This window comes from Gobio gobio, assembly GCF_949357685.1.
Source record: "Gobio gobio genome assembly, chromosome: 18".
NCBI classification, from domain to species: domain Eukaryota; kingdom Metazoa; phylum Chordata; class Actinopteri; order Cypriniformes; family Gobionidae; genus Gobio; species Gobio gobio.
Window position 1 is genome coordinate 31,764,016 of NC_137111.1, and position 25,182 is coordinate 31,789,197.

Genomic DNA, 25,182 nt, shown 5'->3' on the forward strand with positions numbered 1-25,182 from the left:
ATTTTGTCAAAAAACTACTTTTGCAAACTAGTCCTAGGTTTTTTGCCCGATCGGAACCAAACCAGTGACAAAATGTTCTCTGAAATCAGGTTATCAATAATTATCAAAAAAAAGTCGAAATTTATATTCACGGTTGTTAAGGAGCGTAAAAATAGTCGTTCAGGGCGGAGCCTATTTACTAAAAAAGCTATAACTCAAGAACAAAATGAGATATCTTTACCAAACATGGTAGACATGTGTATAGGCTGAGTCTTTGGTCACAATAAAAAAAATCGCGACGATTTAACTCTTGGTGGCGCAATAACGTAAAAAAACATGAAAATGGCTTTAACCACCCGACCGCTAGTCCGATTGACTTGAAAATTGGTATGCAGTGTCTTGGTCCAAGGTACCAAGTATGTCTGTGAGGACATTGGCATATCTCAAAAAACATGGCTGCCACAGCCAATTAAATTTGAGCACCTATTAGACAAGTCTCATGGCCCTAGAGGTCGGTAAGAATTTTGAAAGAAATCGGCCACTAGTTGGCGCTAATGAGTTTTATGGCTCTGTAATCACGTGGTGTTGCACACATCCACGAAATATGCATATCATTTGATATATTCTAAGGGAAAACTCAAAACTTCACGAAAATTGGTGGGCATGTGTGTCATAACATCATTAACAAGCATGCAAAGTTTTATAGAGATCGGACCATAGGTGGCGCTATAACTATTAAAAACCTTTTAAAACCATATGTTTTCTATGGTAAATTGCCAATATTGCCTGTAAATTGACTTTTCCATCTGTTATTTCAGTGTTTAAAATCTTGCTAAATGAAACGTAATGTCTTTTGATGCTTGTGTGCTTAAAGGCCTTAAAGGCTTGAACCCCGCTAAATGCTGCTTGCAGCTTTAATTATTATTATTATTATTATTATTGAGTGTAAAAATGGGGAATGCGCATGTATCCTGTATCATACAGTACAGATAAATTTAAAATATTATGTGCGATAATTTGCGGATTTATTACAGCCAGATCTATACTATGCTGTCTAAATAAATTAATAAAAAACACTAATACAGACAAAAATTTAGGTATCACAACATTATAATAAAATACTATATTTTGACTTGAGTTTTGAAGATAACATTTTATTTCTTTTATAATCTGAAGGTAAACATAAATGAAATGAGCATGTAAAATAGCCAATATCGTACAATACCATTACATAGTCAAAATCTGGCACAGATATATTACGCATCCCTATACAATGGGTTTCAAGACACCTGTCATGTGCCATCTAGCTGTTTTAGTTCACATGAACGCATTTGAACAGATAGTTTGGATGGAATTGAATATTCTGCTGTCTGGGAACAAAACTTTAATTTATAATGCTTCACTAAGCCCAGCAGCCGATATCTCCATCAATAAGCCAGTAACAGATCTCTGAATGATGAGAACATGCAGTTTTTTGTTGAGTTTTGTTGGTGTTACATCAAGCAGCAAGGACATCTGTTCATCTTTTCTTTCTTCACTCTCTTGAGCATGACCTTTTTAAGTCTGCCTGATTTTCAAAATCCCTCTGAACTGTCTTGAGTTCTGGCCTTTTCTTGCAGAAAAACTACTGTGTGCTTTGGCCGGTGCCTGTCTGGCTTTTGGGAATATCTCACAGTGCTGCCAACCGCTGCAACTGGCAGAGCAGTCATGAAGTCATCGACTAAAAGTCTCCACGAGCCACATAAGCAAACATTGACCCACTGTTGTATGACTGCCACACAGGCCGTGTAATTAAGATGCGTTTCTCGCTCACACTGCCCAGTCCCATTTCCTCTCTTTGTGTCAGTATTTCATATCGATCTGATTCCTGCAGGTCCAAAGTTTTATTTGTCAGATTTGTACAATTGCAGTGAAATGTTTTGTCTGCCCTCCTCCCGTGATAGTATTGTGGCATTAAAAAGAGAACGTCAAAGACAATACAGCACTAGAAAGGGGAAAACACTGGATATAAAAGCAAATGAAGGATAAAGTGCATTGTGATTAGTACAAATTTGCCTTACAAATGTTCATTACAAGTTTGACAACCTGATTCTCCATGAAAAATCTCTAAAGAAAAGTTTCAATGGAAGAAAGAACATTTGACCGTCTGTACAAAGCCACATTATCAATAACACTCATTTGATTAATGAGCTAAAAATAGTGTAGTGAAATATTTCCTACTCGTTCATTTGACTTGACTTTTCTTTGTTTTGCATTTTTAAAAATGACAGCTTTTTCCAAATTGAAATGGGATTTGAAATCCCAGATATTCAAAGTGGTCTCAGACATTTGGCCTCTGAATGTGAGGAGTGGGAATTGTGTTGAGCACATAATGGTTGACATGTTTATTCTTGGGCATTGTAATCTCACGTCAGCTGGATGTTTGTTTTAGTCATTTGGCAGGGGATGTTACTGCCACGGCTCTCAAACGTAGTTGACTGTAGTTAGGTTGGACCGAGTTCAAATTGCTTTGTAAATGGATGTGTGTTTGAAAACGTCACGTGTGACCTGAACGGAGCAAGAACAAGCTGTTCAGATCATATTCTGGTATGATTTCCCAAACACTTCTTCTCATCTCTTCCTGAGAGGTGGGTTATGATGTTTACATTAGCTGCAGAGGCAACTCCTTTAAGACGGAAGCTCAAGAGTTCATTGACATACATTGCCGTTATACCGGTTGGGTTGGTATGTGTTTTTTAATGTCTCTTTCACCGTGTCTTAACCAGATGCACCACGATAAAAAGGTATCTTTACCATGTTAATCAGAGTTTTTTTCCTATCCAGCCACGGCACTTATGTTTTAGAAACGATTTCTATTTTTCTGCGACGTCGCATCTGCGGCAACAACACAAAGTATGACAATGATAATCTCAAGTACTGTTTATGTGCTTTATTTCATTTTAAAAGCATCTAATGTGAGTTTGAATATCATTTTGTGTCCTTTATAGCCATTTTGAAAGCGACAATGGATAACTCGCCTCAAATCTTGAAAATAAAAGGAAACGAGCGTTCAAACTGTGAACTCAATGTGAACAACAAGTGTATTCTGTGACAAAGATTGTTTCAGTACTAGCTCAGTATGTTTTTAATATTGTTAAAATGGTGTAATATTTATGAATTTGATTATCCAGTGTGATTGCAGAGAGAGCTCGCCCACATGCTTTTCTGATTGGCTGTGATTTCTTTTGATTAATTTTGTTGTGTCTTTTAGTTGTCATGTCTGGTGTGGACAGACAAATTTCTTGTTGCTGGAATCTCATTGCATCACGTCTGTTTCGAGAACATGGTGTTATGTTCACCAAGGCTTACAAATACATTAATTATAATAGTAGTTCACAATATTATGTCAGTTACAAACTTATATATATATTTTTTTTTTACTTTTTGATGAATAGGAAATTCCAAAGAACAGTATTTATATAAATTAAAATATTTAGTAACATTATAAAAGTCTTTACGGTCAGTTTTCAATGAGTTTAATGCATCCTTGCTAAATATCAAAAATATTAAAAAAATTATTAGCGTTATTAGCTCAGAGAGCTGTACAAAGTCCGCAATGTTTTTCTCCTCGCCAGGGCATTTAAAGGTGGGGTAAGTGCTTTATTGTGACCAATGTTTATTTTAAATCACGAAAACAAACAAGCCATATTTTGATCATAGCTGAAGTGAACGACAATACAATCGCAAATGGATAAGCAAGCAAACATGACACTTGAGCATATTCAAGCAAAAGCCAGCATATATTAGTTCTGTGTAACAAAACAAAATCAATGTTACTCGCTTATCAAGAAGAAATAAGGCAACCTCGGCCTCCGTTCCTTGAGTTCTCTCCAGAGCTGGAAAGCTGATCCGATATTTACACAAGTCCTACTTCTTGCCTGATCGTAAGCCTTCTTTTTTTCCACAGACATCTTCCACGTCTGTTTTTTATCTGCCATCTCTCTCTTTCTGTCGTCGCTCGGCTAATGTACGTCCTGTATCGTGTCTTTTGAATAATGACGTGCACGCAGTGCTCTCATCTCCCCGTCATTAGTAGACATGCCCCTTACTGCTGATTGGCTATACATTGTTTTGGTACTTGGCCCAAGACCCTTTTCTAAAGCAGTTTTGAAATTCCACTTACCCCACCTTTTAACAGCAGCATTCAAGTAAGAAATGTGTTCTTAATAAAGCTACTAAAGTTCATTTCAGTCAAGAGCAGTGAGTGATCTCTTGTTGATTGATTCATATTAACAGCATATATAGCAGTAGGTACTGTATATTACACTGCTCTCACTTTAATACACAGATCTAATATACACACAAGATTTCTGTACTTGCTGCATAGGTGCACAGACATAACCAACTGTTTTCATGTGAACTTTTTGTTTCTCACATAACCTTGTGTGCATTTGACAGTTTAATCGCAATAACACATGAAAGAGAACTAGTCTAGTAGCTTAATACACACGGATGCACCGACATCCAGCTCTCTGTGCGCATGCACAGTCGCCAGGTGTGTGCATTCAAGTTGAGAGTGATAAGGCTTTAAAACGCATGCAGATGATAATGTCACGTGAGTGTGTCCGCGATAGAGATGATCATAACCAAACAGATGTATCATGTTTCAGTTTTCATTCGCGTGTTCACGAGCTGTGAAGGCTCTGCCCTCTGGGGCGGGGAGCAGCAGCTCATTTGCATTTAAAGGAGACGCACAAAACAGCTAATTTTTCTCAAACCCAAAAATTGGAGAGGCTACTCACTGCAGAGCTCACTGCTCCCTCTCTTGACCTACTGTGTGCATGATGGCTGGAGCTGCATCCCCTAACCCTACCCATAACCCGATCTCTACACCCATTTAAACAGGTTGAGCTCCACCCTTGAGCTCCAGTATGCTTTGCAGCGAGCACTACTTGAAAAATTAGCATTTTCAAAATGCTATATTAAATGATCTGTTGGGAATTTGGATCTGAGACTTCACAGACACACTCTGGGGACACCTGAGACTTGTATTGCATCTTGTAAAAAGGGGCATAACAGGTGCCCTTTAAACCAATTGTAATGGCATCTGAAATACAATAGATTAAATTCAGCAATTATAGCTTATTTGGTTGTATTTTTGTGTGTGTGTTTTGTTTTTGTTGTTTTACTAGAACAGAGAGCGATCGAATAGATAGAAGAGGGTGAATATAAACTGGGCTCTCTGCGAGGGCAGTGCTCTATGCTGAACATTGCTGCCCTATGTGACCTATGACCTGGACCACAACTGACTAAGTAGAAGGAAAATATTTAATATCAGTTTTATCTTGTACTTTTTAAAATAACTAGTAAGAGAAGAATTCAGAGTGAAATGACCTTCAGCTAATGTGAAGTGATATGTTTTTTTTTTTTTTTAAGGCTGAAGCTATTGATTTCACTTTATTAAATGTTTTCATTACTAACACAACTAGATGTTAACAAATAATAAAACTTAATATTTTGTATTATTATTAAGCCACAGAAAGTCTTGTTGAAGGCTTATTGTAGGACTAAATAGAACGCCAAGAGGAATTTAGCAAAATGCCCAGATGGAAACTGGAAAGAAAAGACCCATATATTTAAGCTTTCTGTCATATTAGATAATTTAATGGTTTCTGCAGTCTTGCAGGCATTGCATGCAGAATTAAAAACTGTGTTATTCATTACAATACATATTTAGAAAGGAATGCTTTAAAACTAGAGAGTTTGGTTTGCTCTTCTTTGGTTTTAAAGGGCGTTTGTGCTGCTGTGCCACTTTTAAAGCGCAAGGGTCCTTTTATTCTGATATGCAGTGGAAGATGTTGTCTAGTTTTGATGCTGTAAATGTGTTTGGCTTGACCAATGTTCCTCTGTGCAGTTTGATGTAAACGCCTTGTCACTATATGTCAGTCAGTTTCCCTCCTGGAGAGCTGCTGATGCTGCAGATGACATTATCCTTGTTGTAAGTCTTCTTATCGCTGCCCTTTCACCATCCCTGCAGAGCGTGAGCTGCATTCCCAATGCAGCAGTCACGTTCAACACAGAAGACACGCAAAACTTGTGTTTAAAACGGCCACGAGACCTTTTTAAAGGTCAGAGCGTTATAGTTTGTTTGCTGGAATGCCAGCCTTTTGTCTTTTCTCACAAAAGTGGGGAGTTACAGAATTTCTCCTCTATATTTTTGCACAATTAACTTCTAGTAAATGCACCCAGAACTGATGGAATGAAGCACACTAGTCTTAAATCCCTCTGTTAAACACTTTACCTAAGCTGGTAATGAGGAACACATGCTCTTTGTTTACTCCTGTTTTGTTGCCCCTGATGGCAGCAGGCCATGTGTCTTATTGGAAATGTTTTTGGCGGGAATAGTTGTCTCGCTGAGGCCGTAGCCCTTGTCCGGTGTTCAGACCGCACCACTGCTCCAATTAAAAAAATAGACCAGCTTGCCAATCAATGAATGAATGATGCCTTTCTGCTCATGTCTGTATCTTTATTTCTCTTTTGGTCCATTTTTTTTTATTATTATTAAAATTATTATTACAGAGTATCTTCCTTATAGTCACTGGTCATACATGCGCAGGAAGAGTACATTTATTTCATATGACTTTTATATACATTTAGAACATAAAAAAAAGAAGTTTGGAATAAGATTTTCTTTTTTAATGTTTTGAAAGAAGTCTCTCGTTCTTACCAAGGCTGCATTTATTTGATCCATTTTAAAATGTCATTTATTCCTGTGATGACAACAGAATATTCAGCCATGCCATATTGTCTGTTCAATGCAGTTGTTTTAAATGTTTTTTTTAATTATCCTTATTTTACTGGAATCTTTATTTTTCTCTGCCAATATTGATGTTTAACTACAATTACTTAGATTATCTAATCAATATATGTAATTAAAACATAGTAGCATGCATTCAGCACACTGAAACCAGAAAGTTTATTCTATTAGCTATTGACTTGAGCTGTAACACTGGAAGCATTTGAGAGTTTATTTGGTGCCATGCTGGGTGGTTGGAGGCCAGCGGAGGGAAGCGTGCCAATGGGATATGCTCTAAAAAGTGCTTGTCTTCTAGTCAAAGCCTCCATTCTATTAATGGTCTACTGCACAGTTATTTCTCTCGAGACCTCCAGCAAACAGCGCTAGAAATGTGTGCTGGCCCCTTAATGTATTACTGAGAAGTCCTTGAGTGTAAAATGGTAGAAACGCCTACACCTTTTCGAATGAAAGTTGTAGTTGGGGAAAAATATGGATGTTCCATTTGTGCCACCATACCTTTATGAATGTTGTTTCTATGGCTGTCATGGAATTAGATATGATGTGTAGTATTAGTGTCGGGGATGACAGTAATCTCATCCCTTTGCTGAAGTCAGTTTTGAGTCTTTGATGGCGGGCTCTCAACCCTGACCCTGTTGTTTAACAGTAGTGTAGGAGGAATTGACCCTGATTCCCCTGCCTGGAATCTAGTGGCCACAAAATCGATGGCATCAGTGCAGAGGAAGCTTTGTGCGCTCTTATCCTCGATGAGAGGTGCTAGGAAACCCGAGGATTAGCCCTGTGGCTGTCAAATTAAAACCTCCGGGATATAAACAGTGTGGCTGTGTGGCTGAATCCTTTATAGTGTGTTTGGAGACGCAAGTCCAGAGAGTTAAAGCATGCATGACCTCCTGTCCATCTCAGCCTCAGAGAAGCATTAAATGAATGTGGGCTTTGAGCTCCTCTGAGGCCGTGAGACTTCATTCAGGTGTAGCATTGTGACAATGGGGTTTCACTGTGTAGTGTTTCCCTTCAATTCAAATGCCACCATTTTTATTTTATGTTGTATTAAGTTGTTGTATGTTGACTTTTTTTGCAGTGTATAAAATTCTGTGATGGGAAATGGAAGAGAAGTTTTATTTTCTAACTTTATCATGTTCTTTTCCTCTCTCTCAGCTGTCGTCACAAACAGTGGAGGACAGATCTTCCTGCGTCCAGTGTGGTTATCACTTTCCACAACGAGGCCCGTTCAGCCCTGCTGCGCACTGTGGTCAGGTGGGATAATCAATGTCAAGTAATAATGTTTAATGCACTATGATGTAGAAAAACTATTATTGAAACGCTCCTTTCTTTAAAATATTACATTTAAATATAAAGAAATAAATGTAAACAGTGACATGCAGCCTAGCCTTAAAGTATTTCTTAATCGAGTAAACATTACTTCATGTTTTTAAACTAAACATTCAGTTCTTTTTAAGATCTCCATGCACTTCTTATTACTTGAGATGTAAAATATACATGAGATATTAAACTATAAGAAGTTATTTTTTCTTGTTAGTATTTGTAATTCATATTTCTGATGTCTTTTAGGCTGCATTTACACTACAGTGTTGAATATTTTCTCACATACACACGATTTAAAAGTTTGGGGTCGGTAAGATGTTTTAAGGTTTTTGAAAGAAGTCTCTAATGCTCAATGGTGCGTTTATTTTATAAAAAGTCAAGTAGAAAGGAATATTGTGAAATATTAGAAATAGGGATGCACGATCCATTGGCAACCATATCAGTATCGGTCGATATATGTTCATTTTTAATGTTATCGTTATTGCCCCGATAAGAAAACTTAGCCAATATATTTAAGCTGAAAAATAATGGAGTTTTCCTTCAGCTGAGACTAGGGATGCTCATTTCGGTAAATTTTCCCGACCGACAACCGCCGCTCATTATCCGAATATTAACCGTTAACTGATAAGATTATAATATTGAATTGGCATTAAATAAAAATACAATTGACAAGTGTCTGTGACCTGTTAAAAAGAAGAAAAAAAAAATTCACAAGTTTATTTTACTGTGCAAACAGCAGCAAACAGAAAAGCTCAACAATAACAGCACCTGGGTTCACACATTACCAAATGTTCACGCACCTGCAGCATTTCTGACAGAGAAAAACTGAATAAAATAATATAAATAAAAAGCATAAAATAAATAGGCCTACACTAAATATTTTTCACTTAAACAATTAACAAATTAAGATGGCAAAACGAAACTACACTGAATCCGTAAAAGTAGTCAAAATAAAATAGCAGGCCTACCTCAATCCACAGCTTGACTGTTTTTTGTTTTGTTTTGTTTTTTAATTTACATGTTTACGTGATGTGGGGTTAGTCTGGAGCGCAGCCTGTTGACAGTTAGACCCGCGGCAGAAAACACCCTCTCAGATGGCACTGACACCCGGGAATAGAGATAACACCTCGCTAGAGTGGCCAGCCTCAGGAAGCGCCATTAATTGGCTTTCCACCAGTCAAGAGCTTGTACTACTGCTGTATTTTAATACCGCGTAGCATATTTTGCAAGTAACTTCGTCGCCCTTTCTGTCAAAATGGTCCCACACAGTATGCCTACTACTTTCCTTTTGCTTCATTTTGCGAAATATGTCTGTGTAGGCACGTGTGTCGAAAAGAGCTCTTTAACCATGCAGCAAAAAAAACTAAACTTAAAAATACTTCTAGGCGGCAGTGGCTCAGTGGTTCATGTTGGTTGTCTACAAACCGGAAGGTTGGTGGTTCAATCCCCGGTTCCACCTGACCAAGTGTTGAGGTGTCCATGAGCAAGACGCCTAACCCCAGCTGCTCCCGACGAGCTGGATGGCGCCTTGCATGGCTGACACCGCAGTCGGAGTATGAATGGGTGAATGTGAGGCAATGTGTAAAGCGCTTTCAATGGCCATGGGTCTGTTGAAAGCGCTATATAAATTCAGTCCATTTACCATTTAATTGGTCTAAATTTTAGATTATCTAGAATTTGAGCATCCCTAGCTGAGACACTTCAGATGCATGATGGTTTTGAATTGCTTGAAATATGAAGTCTGTCATATAGGCTACAAAGTTACAATGAGAACATTATAATTGTGTGTTTGGATATGGCTTTTAATGGTGAGACTTTTGTTTTTGTAATCAAGCTCTCAAAAATTATATAAAAATTGGGATTTAGATTTATCGGCCAATATATTGGTTATTGGCTTTCCAATATCATGATCGGTTATCGGTATCGGCCAAATGTTTCATATCGGTCCATCCTTAATGAGAAACATTCTAAGCATTACTTATCAATGTTAAAAACAGTTGTGCTGTTTAATATTTTTGTGTAAACTAACAGCTAACTGCCACATTTTATTTTCAGGATTCTTTGATTAGAAAATTCAAAAGAATGGCATTTATTGAAAAATATATACAAAAATGTATAATGTAAAAGTCTTTAGTGTAACTTTTGATCAATTTAATGCATCCTTGCTGAACAAGAGTATTAGTTTCTTTTAATAAAAATGTATCTTACTAACCCTAAAATTTTGAGCGATAGTGTTCACACTTCTGAACATCCACACATCCATTCAACCCTGTCTCTTTCCCTGTCTTCAGTGTGCTGAAGAAGAGTCCTCTTCATCTGGTCAAAGAGATCATCTTAGTGGATGACTACAGTGACAACGGTAAGTGTTCTCTTCTTTAGCCCCCAATCAAACGAAATGCTCCAGAACTATATAAATCATCTCTCCTAATCATATAGAATCCTTTTACAGCTTATCATGATTTTTGGTCAGTGTTTTACCCTGTATTTTAGGTTATCATAGCACACTCTTGTTCCTTTGTCACCATAAATCATACATTATCCCTATAGCAGAACATGGCAACAGTGGAGCTGAGATTTGTATGATTGTATAAAGCGTGTCATCATGGTACCAGCCGTGCTCCTGATCCCCCAATCCCATCACACTTTTTGTTTTTGCATGCCAAACTCCTTTTTTGACCTCTTCAGATGTCTGAACTCTGTATGAACTCTGTCCTGAAGACAGTTCTGCCCTACTTCATAACGCTCTGTTGCAGGGAGCCTGACAGACACTGGTCTTGTTAGTCCTCGCATTTCTTCTGTGTTTTTACATGTGTGGATTGAATTTTCATTTATTATTGTTTTCACAAAATGTTGCATCATCTATTCATAGTCCTCATCTATTAGGCAACGAAAAATTCAGATGGAAGGTAAACCTAATGCACCTGATTATATTTCAGTGTGTCTGCTATTAACTGAAATTAGAATCATTTGTAACATAGTAAAAAGAAAATGTATGTAAATGTATCTCAAAAAAGGGACACAATTACTCATTAGTGTTTAAAAAATAAATGTTGCTCCTACCTTTCATTTTCCTTTAACTTTATGAGATGAAGTAGCTTCTTCAGGATTTAAGTTTGTGGGAACCTTGATCATTTTCTGGTGGTTTTCTCTTTGCCAAAGCTCAAGTTTGCAAAGAAATTTGGCCCACACTTCCATGCCTTTAAAGTTTCTCAAGACCAAAAAGAAGTGCATCTTTTAGTCATATGCTGCTGAATAAGATGTGCCCTTTCTAAATATATGGTGACTTTTACAAAATTATGCAGACTTTTTCTGGATTAAGGAGGTGGCACATCTTACCACAGTTCTCCTGAGTATATTAAATACAGCATATAAAATAGACTAGATGTGTTGCCCTAATTACTTGAGCTGACACAATGTTTTCTCTGGACTTTCAGCTGAAGATGGTGCCTTACTCGGGAAAATCGAGAAAGTCCGAGTCCTACGGAACGATCGTCGAGAGGGTGAGTGATTTATTACCCTCTGAATCACAGTGAACACTGTTAATCAAAACTATACCCAAGTTAATATGCAAGATCGAGTGGGTCCTTTCCTATCAGCTCTTATTTAGTCATTAAAATCTAGGCATCTATTAAAACTAGCTGAAGTTTTACTATTGCAACTAATTGTGACCAGCCTCAGCATGAAGTCATTAAAAGCACTGAGTACTGCATAGGTGCAAATATTGAGAAGATAAAAGTAGACAAAAGCAAATGGTCTGTTTTGAGCTGGAGTGTATTTTTGGAAGGTGTTTTATATATCTGTCAAGCAAAAACTGCTCTTCTGTAGCCAAAACTGCAGTTTGTTTATTCGTTTCCAAAACCTTTTGTTCAAATCCAATTCCAGTACAACTAAACAAGCTCTCTGTATTTGCTTTCAAACGGTTTTTGATACACAAATTACTTGATGGGAAAGAAACCAAGAACTAAAGTTTCAGTCCCTGGTGAAGCTCAGTGAAATAAGGTTACATTGCATGCGAGTGTAAGAATAAAAAATGTTCTCGTACAGATCAAATGGATTTGATTGTGATGTTATAAAAAAAGCTAATTGGTTAATTAGTATTTAATGTTTCTTGGTGTTTGAAAATGGATTCTTAGTTGTCCACATATGCTACTAGATGAGATTTCACATAATCCTATTCATTTCTGTGCAGATAGTGTTTTCTTTACTTACTTTGTCCAAAATAGTTCCAAAATATTTTGGCATGATGACAACTTTGGTTTGGTTTCATTGATGCATGATGCAATACTGATATTGTCAGGGTTTCTCCTTTTCCTTATGTACAACAGATGATCTTTGTCTACCTGTATACATTCCCTTCAGACATCCTGTAACTGACCTAATACCTCACCAATAATAAACATAATTCCTCACCAAGATGGGCATCGTATCATATTACTTTTTTACCAAACTTGTACCAGACTATAATTATGGTTCCCTGCACACTGTGTTGTAGATCATTAGTTTAGGAAATAACAATCTTATACAGAGATAACAATCTTCTGCACCTTCTGAATAGTTCAGATTGCATCAGTGATTTGAGTCTCAATCCTGTGTGTGTGTGTGTTGTATATTCTCAGGCTTGATGCGATCCCGAGTCAGAGGGGCGGATGCAGCCACGGCCAATGTACTGACCTTCCTTGACAGCCACTGCGAGTGTAATGAACACTGGTTGGAGCCCCTTCTAGAAAGGGTTGCTGAGGTCAGCCATGTTTTTCTTTCTCTTTCTTTTTATTTCTTTTAAACAAGCAGAGAAATGTTGGGTCTTATAATTGTCAGATTTGGCAAATTAACCATTGCTTTTGGAGGCTATATTAATCAAACATGCTCATTACAGCAGCGGACGCTTAGCAGCTCACTGCAATTGCAAATGTCAGGCCAAGATGATAAAAGAGAAGAGTAGATGAGAAGTTATTGTGTTTTCTTTGGCTGTCTGTCTTGAAGCACAAATTTTGCTTGCAGTGCCATATCATTATACCTGTTTGAGTCCAAACCTGCTGTTGACTGCCAACAATTCTCAAACAAGCCATAAAGAAAAGTATGGAGGAAAACTAGTGCCATCCAACACTGTGTGTTAGTACAACATGTAGATAGTTTAGATAAGACATCTGTGTGTGCGTGTGTGTGTGTGTGTGTGTGTGCACAGGTGTGTTGAATGCAAGTGAACACACCCCAATGGCGGATATGCACTTCCGGTCTGATTCAGGATCAGGATAAGACTGACCTTTTAAAGAAATATTTGCTTCAGTTCCATCCCTAGGCACACACAATTACTCCATTACCTCAAGGCTTTTGACTCACAAAATAAATAACAGGGATTAGAAGAACAAAACACTGAAAGTATAAATTACAGGCATAAATGTAGTAAGAAGTTTCATAACCCCATTTATATTGTTAGGTGTCTTCATTTCCAATTGGATGACCCAGATAAGCACATAATCAAATTGTGGAGTTAGTGACTCCAGAGTTTATCCGAGCGCTTCATCATGATGATTATACAGAACATGAATTAAATGTTGTTCTGGAGAAGTACCTTCACACAGAACTTATGTTGAATAATTATTATGTTAAATAATTATTATAATTGAAAATGTATGTGTGCATAAGAAGAAATGCACTTGATTTCAGAACAGGTCTGGTCAAGAGCAGAACGCTGAATCTGTTTTGAATGGTTTTTGATATTATCACTTTTCAACTTGTTGCATCCACTCATCATTAATCCTCATCAGGTTCTTCCAGTTTTATATCAGTACTCGCCTTACTGCAAACCACATGCAGTCAATACAGTGAATTTCCAGTGAATGTACATACAGTGGGGAGAACAAGTATTTGAAACACTGACGATTTTTCATGTTTGCCCACTTCTAAAGCATGTAGAAGTCTATAATTTGTATCATAGGTACTCTTCAACTGTGAGTGACGGAATCTAAAACAAAAATCCAGAAAATCACATTGTATGATTTTTAAATAAATCATTTGCATTTTATTGCATGACATAAGTATTTGATCACCTACCAACCAGTAAGAATTCCGGCCCTCAAACCTGTTCATTTTTCTTTAAGAAATTAATTTGCATTTTATTGCATGACATTAGTATTTGATACATCAGAAAAGCAGAACTTAATATTTGGTACAGAAACCTTTGTTTGCAATTACAGAGATCATACGTTTCCTGTAGTTCTTGACCAGGTTTGCACACACTGCAGCAGGGACTTTGGCCCACTCCTCCATACAGACCTTCTCCAGATCCTTCAGGTTTCTGGGCTGTCGCTGGGCAATATGGACTTTCAGCTCTCTCCAAAGATTTTCTATTGGGTTCAGTTCTGGAGACTGGCTAGGCCACTCCAGGACCTTGAGATGGTTCTTACAGAGCCACTCCTTAGTTGCCCTGGCTGTGTGTTTCGGGTAGTTGTCATACTGTCGTACAGTCATCCTGTCCCCTTTGCAGAAAAGTATCCCCAAAGAATGATGTTTCCACCTCCATGCTTCACAGTTGGGATGGTGTTCTTGGGGTTGTACTCATCCTCCTTCTTCCTCCAAACACGGCGAGTGGAGTTTAGACCAAAAAGCTCTATTTTTGTCTCATCAGACCACATGACCTTCTCCCATTCCTCCTCTGGATCATCCAGATTGTCATTGGCAAACTTCAGACGGGCCTGGACATGCGCTGGCTTGAGCAGGGGGACCGTCCTGAGCTCATTGACCGTCATCTTGAACTTCTTCCATTTTCTAATAATTGCGCCAACAGTTGTTGCCTTCTCACCAAGCTGCTTGCCTATTGTCCTGTAGCCTTGTGAAGGTCTACAATTTTATCCCTGATGTCCTTACACAGCTCTCTGGTCTTGGCCATTGTGGAGAGGTTGGAGTCTGTTTGAATGAGTGTGTGGACAGGTGTATTTTATACAGGTAACGAGTTCAAACAGGTGCACTTAATACAGGTAATGAGTGGAGAACAGGAGGGCTTCTTAAAGAAAAACTAACGGGTCTGAGAGCCAGAATTCGTACTGGTTGGTAGGTGATCAAATACTTATGTCATGCAATAAAATGCAAATTATTTATTTAAAAATCATACAATGGAATTTTCTGGATTTCTGTTTTAGATTCCGTCTCTCACAGTTGAAGTGTACCTATGATAAAAATTACAGACCTCTACATGCTTTGTAAGTAGGAAAACCTGCAAAATCGGGAGTGTATCAAATACTTGTTCTCCCCACTGTAAGTCTCAGTAATATAGGCAAAAATGTTTCTGTTTTAATTAGATTCATTTTTATTTATATATTGCTAAACATGTCTTCATGAAGCCAATAGTTGTGACAAACATTTAGTTTATAGACAAAATTTGCCTTGGTATAATTTAAAAAACAAATTGCTGTCATTTTTGTACCATTCACTGAATAGGCTCAATTGTGTGAGAACAACCCCCTTTTTTTTACGTTCAGAATTTCACTTTTCCTGTCACTAGACATATAGAAGATGATGTTAAAAATCGCTAGTGTTATGCATGGTTTTACACATATTTAGAGGAAGTTAGGTATTATTTAATTGCCTTAATTTGGTGTTTAATTGTTAAAATGTTTAATTTTTCAAGCACAGGAAATATCATTTTAACCAAACAGTGATTGTGTTGTTTCAAAGTGTTTAACGCAATAAGTAAAATACAGTAAAAATCAAGTTAACCATAATTGAAGCATGTTTTCATTCAGCAAAACAATTTGTCTTTCACAATTAACTAAAGATAATAACATAGAAATATACATTTAATTTATTAAATCAATGTATTGATTTATCAATTTATTAATGTGTTGCATTAATATAACAAACCATATTTACATAGAATATATTTTATAAAAAATATATCAAAATTGCCACGTGGAAACATTACAGCACTGTGACAAATGAATTTGTTAATTCAGAGGTGAAGCCACTGTTGGAATGATTTGATTCGTCAGGGTGTCCCAGGATTGTCATGATGAATATTGGAGCAATGTCTGAGGAGTAATACATTTATATTTAGTGTTAAATTCTCCATGCCTGTCACGCAGATTTGATTGCCTGTCTCTTCTGGAGTGTTAACTCATGGTACTTGACTTTAAATACTCTAGTGATGTGTCAGCGAAGCTCACGAGATTAATGGGATTTTCCTAGGTATTTCTGATGGATTTGCTGTGATTCGTAACGGCAGCGCAGTGTACGTTTCTTAATTCCATGATCAGCATGTGTCAGGACTTTTCAGCGATTTTAATTCCGGTTGAATTCTATTGTCTCTATCAGTTGCTACATCTTTAAAGGATGCATTGCAGAGATGTGAGATGAAATCTGTTTTCATATGCTTGTACTCTAACTGTCATTGTACTGTCAGCCCAGCTTCACATCATTTATTCTTCTCTTCAGGATAAGACTCGGGTTGTGTCACCCATCATAGATGTCATTAACATGGACAATTTCCAGTATGTGGGGGCATCTGCAGATCTTAAAGGAGGTAAATCTCTTTCATTCTTTCTAATTTTAACACAACAGTGAAATCACCATCCAGAGCTCTTTGTGTGTGTGTGTGTATGTGATATGATTGCATCCATTCATGCATGTGGATAATACAGCAGATGTCACTTGTTATTTTTCGTGTGCAGGACTATAATGTGTGTGATATGTTTAAATGCATGTTTGGAGTGAGAGCAATACAGAGAGAATGATGAGAATGTGTGAGAGAGCATGGTGAATCTCAAAAAGAGGAAATGTCCTTTTGGAATGGAAAGCGTTTGATTGATTTTTGTCTGGGGGTTTTAGGCATAATGGCTCTCTATCTCTGTGTGGAATAGCTTTTCCGCTGAGCTCCGAGGCCTCTGGATGCAGTGGGAAATAATATGGAAATGGATCTATCCATGTTGATTTCACTGTATTTTATAAAGCAACATGGGTTATAAATATCACTTTATTTATGTAGGCTTTTTTCCAGCACATTCTGGTTAAATGAGAGGTCTATGTGCTGGTTATCTGGCATTCAGACTTTCTCCTCAAATGTATGAAGCATAGTGGTGTTCATCTAGCATTTTCTCCCTTCTTTCAGAATATGTTCAGAATGGAGTGCTAGCACAGTGCCGACTACTGCACATAGTATTTACTGTATACTACTTTTTTTAAAGTAATATGTAAAACCATACCAAAACACTTTAAACAGTAGTAAAAGTTACTTTGTCCCAGGAACTTTTTTTCTCAGGAACTCCTTTTTCCCCTGCGTTTCCATCGCGGTCTAAAGTACCGTGAAGATTGGTCCGTGATTAGGACTGTGCGCGACTTTCCAGACCCCACTGGATTTCGTCCTCCACATATAAGTCGTCGGTCCATTGTTTTGTTTTTTTAACTCCATTGTTGATTTGAATAGCAAACAACTTTTACTGCACGCACTGCAACAGACTTTTAGGTTGAAATTAAATCAGCATGTTCAGCACCCAAGTTCCATCCCCGAATGTTTCTCAACTTTGAAAAAGTACTACTGTACCTCACAAAGCAGGGCCATTTTGAGGGGGAAATTTTTATCCGGAACTTAATTTGGACCCTGGTTCCTGTGGTCGAAACACACCGAGTACCACCATCAAAGTCCCTAGTTCCTGGGGAAAGTTCCCACGGTGGAAACGCAGCTTTTGATATGCTACATTTTGATTTTGGATTATTGATAGTACTTTTTATTTTCTCTACAAATGCTTTTTAAACACTTAACCCTTAAAATGCATAACCTGTTTAAACTTTTGTAGGTTTTGTATCTGTATACTTAAGAAATTTGAAACTTACATTTTCTGGAGACGCGTTCAGTCTTTCTGCTCGCAAAATTCCGCCATGTAAATAGCAAATCTGCCATGGTGCAAGCGCAACTGGCTTTTAAAGGAAATGGGAGTGGAGACTCTGATTGGTTTATTGCACGTTATGCCCAGAACACAGCCATGACTCATTAAGAGACTAGGTACAACCCTTTTGGACCGTGCGCCTGGCTCACTGACCGTTTTTTCCGTTGTTAAACTAGCAGAAGTGGATTCGGACTAAGTGCATCTGCGCCATGTGCTTCAGACCATGCACTCAGATCGAGAAAATAGGGCCCTGATTGTTGATTCTTTTATACAGCCGACAGAAAACAAGACACATTGTGGAAAATAAGTCAAGTGTTGTGCCAACAGCAAGGTTTATGAATGCAGCATTTCATTTACACAGAACCAAAGCCTAAAACTTTAATACTATTCTTTTGCTGTCTGGCAAGCACTGGTATTTCCTACTGGAAATGCAAATGTGGTTTTAAGCCATGTTTATGTAAATTTTATTTTCGTGAAAAGAAATGTTGCATGCAAACATTTGCAAACTGCGCACAATATACAGTACATGTTGCATAATGTTAAAATAGTATTGTAAAATGCTATTCTGTACAAAGCAGCCCTCAGTCTTTTTATCAGTGAAATTACAGTATCATTAATATGCTCCCTTATTCCCTTAACCTGACACATGGCTGAGCAGGGCATTGAATCTATTTAAAATCAGACTTCATCCCTAATGTAATGTCTAATCTTTATCCAGGGTTTGATTGGAATCTAGTTTTTAAATGGGACTACATGACCCTGGAACAAAGACGGGCACGGCAAGGAAACCCCATTGCTCCTATCAAGTAAGAAATCTTCTTTTCTTAAATATCTGCTTTTCAAATGTTTTGGATCTATAACCTGGTGACGTATGGCTGTCAGCTGACTTGGTAACTGCTTTTTATCTTTCTCACACTTTCGCTAATTAATTCATTGTCAATTGCTTAATGTACAGACTCTCTTATACAAGCTATACTATAGGTGTGCAATCTATCGCCAACTGACAAGTGCTGATAGAATACCAAGGATGATGTCATTGTTATATTTGCATGCTGAACTGTGATTGGTTTTCAAACATCAGCAGTTCTATATCCAGGATTATTTGGTTCATTTTACATAATTATTTTACTGACTTACGAGCACTGGTGTTTCCTTAAGGAAATGCAAATAGTTTTATCTGCTGTTTGAATTACTGGCAATATTATTTATATACTATTATAATATTGGTCCAACTTTATGTTAGGTGGCTTAACTACTATGTACTTACATCAAAAAACAAGTACAATGTACTTATTGTATTCATATTGTATTGCAAAACACTTGTGCTGATATCGAGGTTGGATAACGGTAAAGTTAGGGACAGGTGTGGTGGTATGGGTAAGTTTAAGGGTAGGGTTAGATCAGGGAAGTGTCAACAGTGTAATCATAAATGTAAATACAGAAATTAATTACAGATGTAATTACATGCAGGTATTTTTGAAAATATAAGTACAATGTAAAATCATGTACACAGTGGGCCCTATCTTGCACCCAGCGCAATTGACTTTGTACACCGACGCATGTGTCATTCCTATTTTGCACCCGCGCAAAGCGCGCTTTTCCCTCCACAGAAGCACGTCGCTAAACTAGTGAATGCACTTGCGCTCCCTGGGCGGTTCAGCGCAAAAAAGGAGGCGTGTTCCGGCGCAAACAATCCCTGGTGCTATTTTGCTGTTCCATTAAACAATTGCGCCACTGACCAGAAAAAACCTAGTCTAAAGTCAGTGGCGCGTTGCGCGTTGTTCATTATGCTATTTTAAGGGCGCATGCTTGACCATAATGTATAGCGTGCACAACGCGCATACACTTTGCTCATGTAGCCTAATCTACACAGATGCAACAGTTATTTTTGCAAATCATAAATTGTTACACTAAAAAAATATTAACACATGAGATGACGGAAATCATTGTGGTGTGCCACGAAGATGTGAAAAAATAGGCATAAATCTAGCTTACAATTGATTCAGGCTAATTGTAATAATTAAGGATAAGACCTGTTTGCCCAATAGTGGCAAGACATATATGTATATAAGGACATCTGACAAATTGGTTTGTCCGTCAAGAACCAGGAAAAAAAATCGACTGAAAAACTGAAAAAACTGAAAGACTGAAAAAAAAAAGACTGTGAAATCACCTTTACCATAATGTACAACATTACAACTTCATTTCTCTGTCTTTCACTGCTCTTACAAGAACATCAGTCTCCTCGGCTGTGAACCGCTCCTGGCGTGCGCCTGGTAAATACGCCATAATAATAGCAATCCATAATGGAACTTGCGCACCTGCTTTTAAAGGGAATGTTGGATGACGCTCGGATTGGTTTATTCACGTTACGCCCAAACCACACCTATGAATAATGAAGCTACTTCAGACCAACCCATTTTAGATTTGCGCCGGGCGCAAGAGCCATTTATCCCGCCGGGAAAATAGCAACAGCGCCGAGACCCGCCCACAAAGTTACTTGCGGTTCGCGCTTTGACACTTGCGTTTCAGATCGTTAAAATAGGGCCCAATAAGTGCATTGTATCAAATTATTCATTAAAATGTTAGTACATAGTAGGCCACCTAACTTTTTATTTCAGTTTCACTAAAATGTAAAATTCTGCTGTCAACATGAAAAAAGGATCCCATGAAGTTCTTGTAAAAAACAAAACAAGAAGTTTGTCCATGTACTTGCTTGCTTGTTTGTAAAAGGGCCATCCTCCAGGGAGCGACTCGAATCATTAACAGCTAAAAGCGAGTGGGAAGGAGAAAGTAAGGTGTAAAGCGACCGAAATGGGCGATTGTATGGACGGTGCGTTGCTGTGATGTGAAATCTCAATCACCGTGCAGCCAGTACATTAAAAGTACATTAAGATAATAAACAGTGCAGATTCTCTTGACAGTGCATTTATGGGACGTGTTGTGTAAAAGTCTTCATGACACCGCACTCTGCATTCTTGTTTAATGATTCCAGTGTTGTTTAATGACTTTGTTTATGGGTCTCTGATCAGATTGCTCTATCACAGTATCGGAGAGTAAAATGAGTTTTGTAAAGGCGCAAATGGCCACTAAAACAAAACACTTTGCCAGTGTGTGAGACAATTACTTGGTATATATTTAATAGAAAGTAAGTTCTATGAAGTATGCAAGTTCTAAGTTTGGTTTGATCTTATCTCATTTTTCATATTTTGCGTTATGGTGTCCAGGACTCCCATGATTGCCGGTGGCCTCTTTGTAATGGATAAGAACTACTTTGAAGAGCTGGGGAAGTATGACATGATGATGGACGTGTGGGGCGGAGAGAATCTCGGTGAGTGGAGGCTTTATTTCTCTAATTGCCCTGTATTTCATGTGTTGTGCTGGGACAAGCCGATTGTCCAAAAAAATGGATGAAAGAAATTGTAAATTGTCTAATGCATTCATTTTTATTCCTTCTAAAGTCACTTGAATGCATATCACATTGTAATTGCTGCTTATGAACTTGTGTAAGTAGGGTCTATTTATGAGGGTTTGAAGGCAGTGTGACTTCATACATCCACTAAAAGGATTTTAGGGCCAGTTGGTCACATGCAAAAAATGGCTCATGTTTGAAAAAAAGTCTAGCATTGATTGTTTACAAAGGCCAAATGGTTTAATTTAATTTAATGCATTGAAATTCATGGATTTGTGTCACGAGTGTGGCTTAAGTGTTCACATACTTTGTGGCGCCACCGTATATGAATACTGAATATGAGAACATGATACTTCTATCATTAGATTGTATGAGATAATGCCTTACTCAGCCAATAAGTAATGTGCCCATCTAAGGGGCAATTCAGGTCACCACAGAAGAACTATTGCTTTTTTATTTTATTAGCAACGAGACTTGAATAGAAACTGCAGTGTAAGACTCAATGAGGTGGAGTTTTTCAGGTTTTGACATAATGTCTGTGGCATAATGGATTCTGAAAGAAATTCCAACTCATTCCACAAACACAGCACTTTTCTCAGCTGTGCTGCTTGTGGAAAAGTTTACAAGAACTCTTGAAATGATCCTTCAGCCTGGAAAAATTTGGTCTTTGCAAACTTCTTAGACACATGCAAAATACAAAGTTTCACAGAAGAGGAGTGTTGTTGTTTGTTTAGATGTCACACTTGCAATTATGAGTTTTGGCACTTTGGAAATCTGCATTTATGAACTGATTGTTTGTGTGTTTTATATGATGTGTTGTTTTATTAATCTCTGACCGCTGTTGTGCTTCTCAGAGATCTCCTTTCGGGTCTGGCAGTGCGGAGGCAGCCTGGAGATCATTCCCTGCAGTCGAGTGGGTCATGTCTTCAGGAAACAGCATCCATACACATTCCCAGGGGGCAGCGGCACTGTGTTTGCCAGGTATCCACTATATATTATATATTATATATTATATTATATTATATTATATTATATTATATTATATTATATTATATTATATTATATTATATTATATTATATTATATTAATTATATTATATTATATTATATTTAAAAAAAATTGGGATTAGTAAACACATTTTTTGAATGAAATTAATACTTTTATTCAGCAAGGATGCATTCAATTGATCAAAAGTGACCGTAAAGACATTCATAATTAAATGATTATTTACAAATACATGATTTATTTACAATTACAAAATAATATTTTTGGGCACCCAGAGTGAGCTGCAGAACAGTAGCCAAAGAACATATTTTTTTATTTATCTTATATTTTGTGAGCAAAATGGGCCCTTTAGTAGTCTGGTTTACGTACTCCATCCAGTGGGTGAATCCAGCACTGCAGCCAGTGATAAGTGGGCTGTTGTAAGGCAGGGCAGTTGAAATTTAAAGTGACATTCTGTCATAATTATAAAGCACCCAGTAATGTGCTGCAGAAGGTCCATTAGTTTTGAAGTTAGATTTAGTTATGTAGTGGACATGTTATGGTCATTAGCAGAACATCAGTATCGCTATATAAGATGTATAGTTTAATCTCATTTGCTTGTGTTTGTCTTTATAGGAACACAAGGCGAGCGGCAGAAGTTTGGATGGACGATTTCAAGAATTTCTACTACGCTGCTGTGCCCTCAGCCCGTAATGTGCCCTATGGCAAGTAAGTGTGTATCTGTCTTAATTGACAAATATTATACATAAGAGAAAAGTTAGGAACAGAGTAGGACAGAGTATCTTTACCATGAGAAGCTCATTGGTCTCTCAATTGCACCATCTTCCATAATTACTGTTTCTACAGTTTAAAGTGAGCAGCATGTCAAAACAACGAAGCTGTTCTCACCACAAGTGCTCAGGGTCGTGTACAGTAATGATGATTTTTATCTAGAGCCAAACACGCTTCATTCAAGCCCTTTCCGTTTTTTGCGCGTTGCTTCTCTCTGTCCTGCTAAAGATGTAAAGTGCCACATTAAGAGCTGCAGACGAGGCGGTTATTTTAACAGCAGTAGCAGAAACACTGTGAGCAGCAAAATATACTTTTACAAAAACACTGCAGAATAAGACTGCAGCAAATACAATTATTTGTATTGATGATACAGACGACTCCAACTGTTTAACTAAATCAGGTTTGTGACAAGTTAATGCGTGGCACCTTTAGACATTTAGTTTTTTCCCATACATTTAGCATCATTAATCAGTATATTAAGAGCATTTCATAGTAAACAATGTTATAATTTGGAAAATTATTTAGAGATTTATTCTTGAAATTACTAGTTATCTGACCTCATGATGAGTTTTGATTATTAGATTATGTACGTTGTTTTTTTTAAATGGCTTATTACTTTGAGAAAAGAAAAAAAAAAGGTCCATACTTTTCTTAAGAGGTCAACAGTCCCACGGCCTTGTATTAGCCTGATAAAACCAATAGTATCCAGCTGCAGCCCCGCTGCACACCAGTTTCAGAACCCCCTCCACAGAACCGGAAGTGAGGGGCGGGGCTTAAATAGTCATAGTTGCGCTATCCATATATGTAATTTTCTTTTGTTAAATATAAGCTGTTTTCACATGGATTTTGATCGGATCGATGTCTACAATATTTAACAACAATGCTTTTAAATAAAGTCATTTTTCTGTTCATATAATATGCATGTCATGATGTACAATGATCAACATTTTAAAACATAGCCTATTGATCATGCTTAAATCAATGAATACAAAGACAGTAGTTTATACTTCATGGAAACAGGCAAAAACTATACACAGTTTTTATTTAAAAAATATGAATAAATGTATAACATGTTGTAAAGTGTTTCCCATTTGACTATAGATATATTAGTATTATTTCATTCACATTCATGTTGTTACAAATAATACTGACAGAAAATAGCCTATGAGATTTAATGTTAATGGACACAAACACTGTAGTTTATTGTTACTTTAACAATACTACAACTTGTTTTTATTATTATTTAAAAATATATATTAGGCCTAATACATTTGTAACATGTTATAAAGTGTTTCCCATTTGACTCTATGTTCAATTGTATTATTTCGATTGAAAATAATAGACAGAGAATGTGACATTTCTATTTTTCAAATGTCAAATAATAACCATTTAATACAAGGCCTTAAAGTGAAACGTGTTTCTCTGAAAGAAAACAAATAGGACATATATAAAATATTTCTAAAATTATAGATTTAAAATTAATTTAAACGGAACATAATAAAAAATAAAAACATGCAAAAAAAAGTCATCTTAAAACACAAAAACTTCTGACTCGTAAGCCCATATCATGGCATTTCTGCAGAAATACTTGAAAAGATGAAAGTGTTTTCATCCCTGAAAACGAAATTAATACGTTTTATTAATGAATAATTATTTAATATTAAGAAGACAAATAATATATTTTGACATAATATGCAAAAAAGCTTTAATGATAAAACGTGAAAGACGTGAATACATCATGCACATGCACATGCATCATGACAGAAATATCACACACAACTCAACATATTCTCCCTTATGCTTCTGTTCACATCTCACAGGCTTAAATGCATGTTTCTCTTGTTCGAGGATATGAATAGAAAAGTAACTTTATTTAAAACTATTGTTGTTAAATATCGTGGACATCGATCCGATTAACATCCATATGAAAACGTGTATGAGTAGCGCCGCTCACTTCCGGTTCTGTGGATGGGGTTCTGAAACTGGTGTTCTGAAACTGGTATGCTGCGGGGCTGGATATATCT

At 37.1% G+C, this 25,182-nt stretch overlaps 1 protein-coding gene across 1 annotated transcript in view; it reads left to right on the forward strand.

The window, feature by feature from the left end:
- The window catches only part of galnt2 (UDP-N-acetyl-alpha-D-galactosamine:polypeptide N-acetylgalactosaminyltransferase 2), a 146,762-nt gene that overhangs the window by 116,013 nt on the left and 5,567 nt on the right, over positions 1-25,182 (forward strand). Inside the window, exons 4-12 of the mRNA XM_079843437.1 lie at positions 7,928-8,026; positions 10,387-10,454; positions 11,530-11,595; positions 12,712-12,833; positions 16,523-16,610; positions 18,689-18,776; positions 21,198-21,301; positions 22,237-22,363; positions 23,003-23,095. Coding sequence (XP_079699563.1) covers positions 7,928-8,026; positions 10,387-10,454; positions 11,530-11,595; positions 12,712-12,833; positions 16,523-16,610; positions 18,689-18,776; positions 21,198-21,301; positions 22,237-22,363; positions 23,003-23,095 — 855 coding nt within the window. The remainder of the gene's footprint in view (positions 1-7,927; positions 8,027-10,386; positions 10,455-11,529; positions 11,596-12,711; positions 12,834-16,522; positions 16,611-18,688; positions 18,777-21,197; positions 21,302-22,236; positions 22,364-23,002; positions 23,096-25,182) is intronic.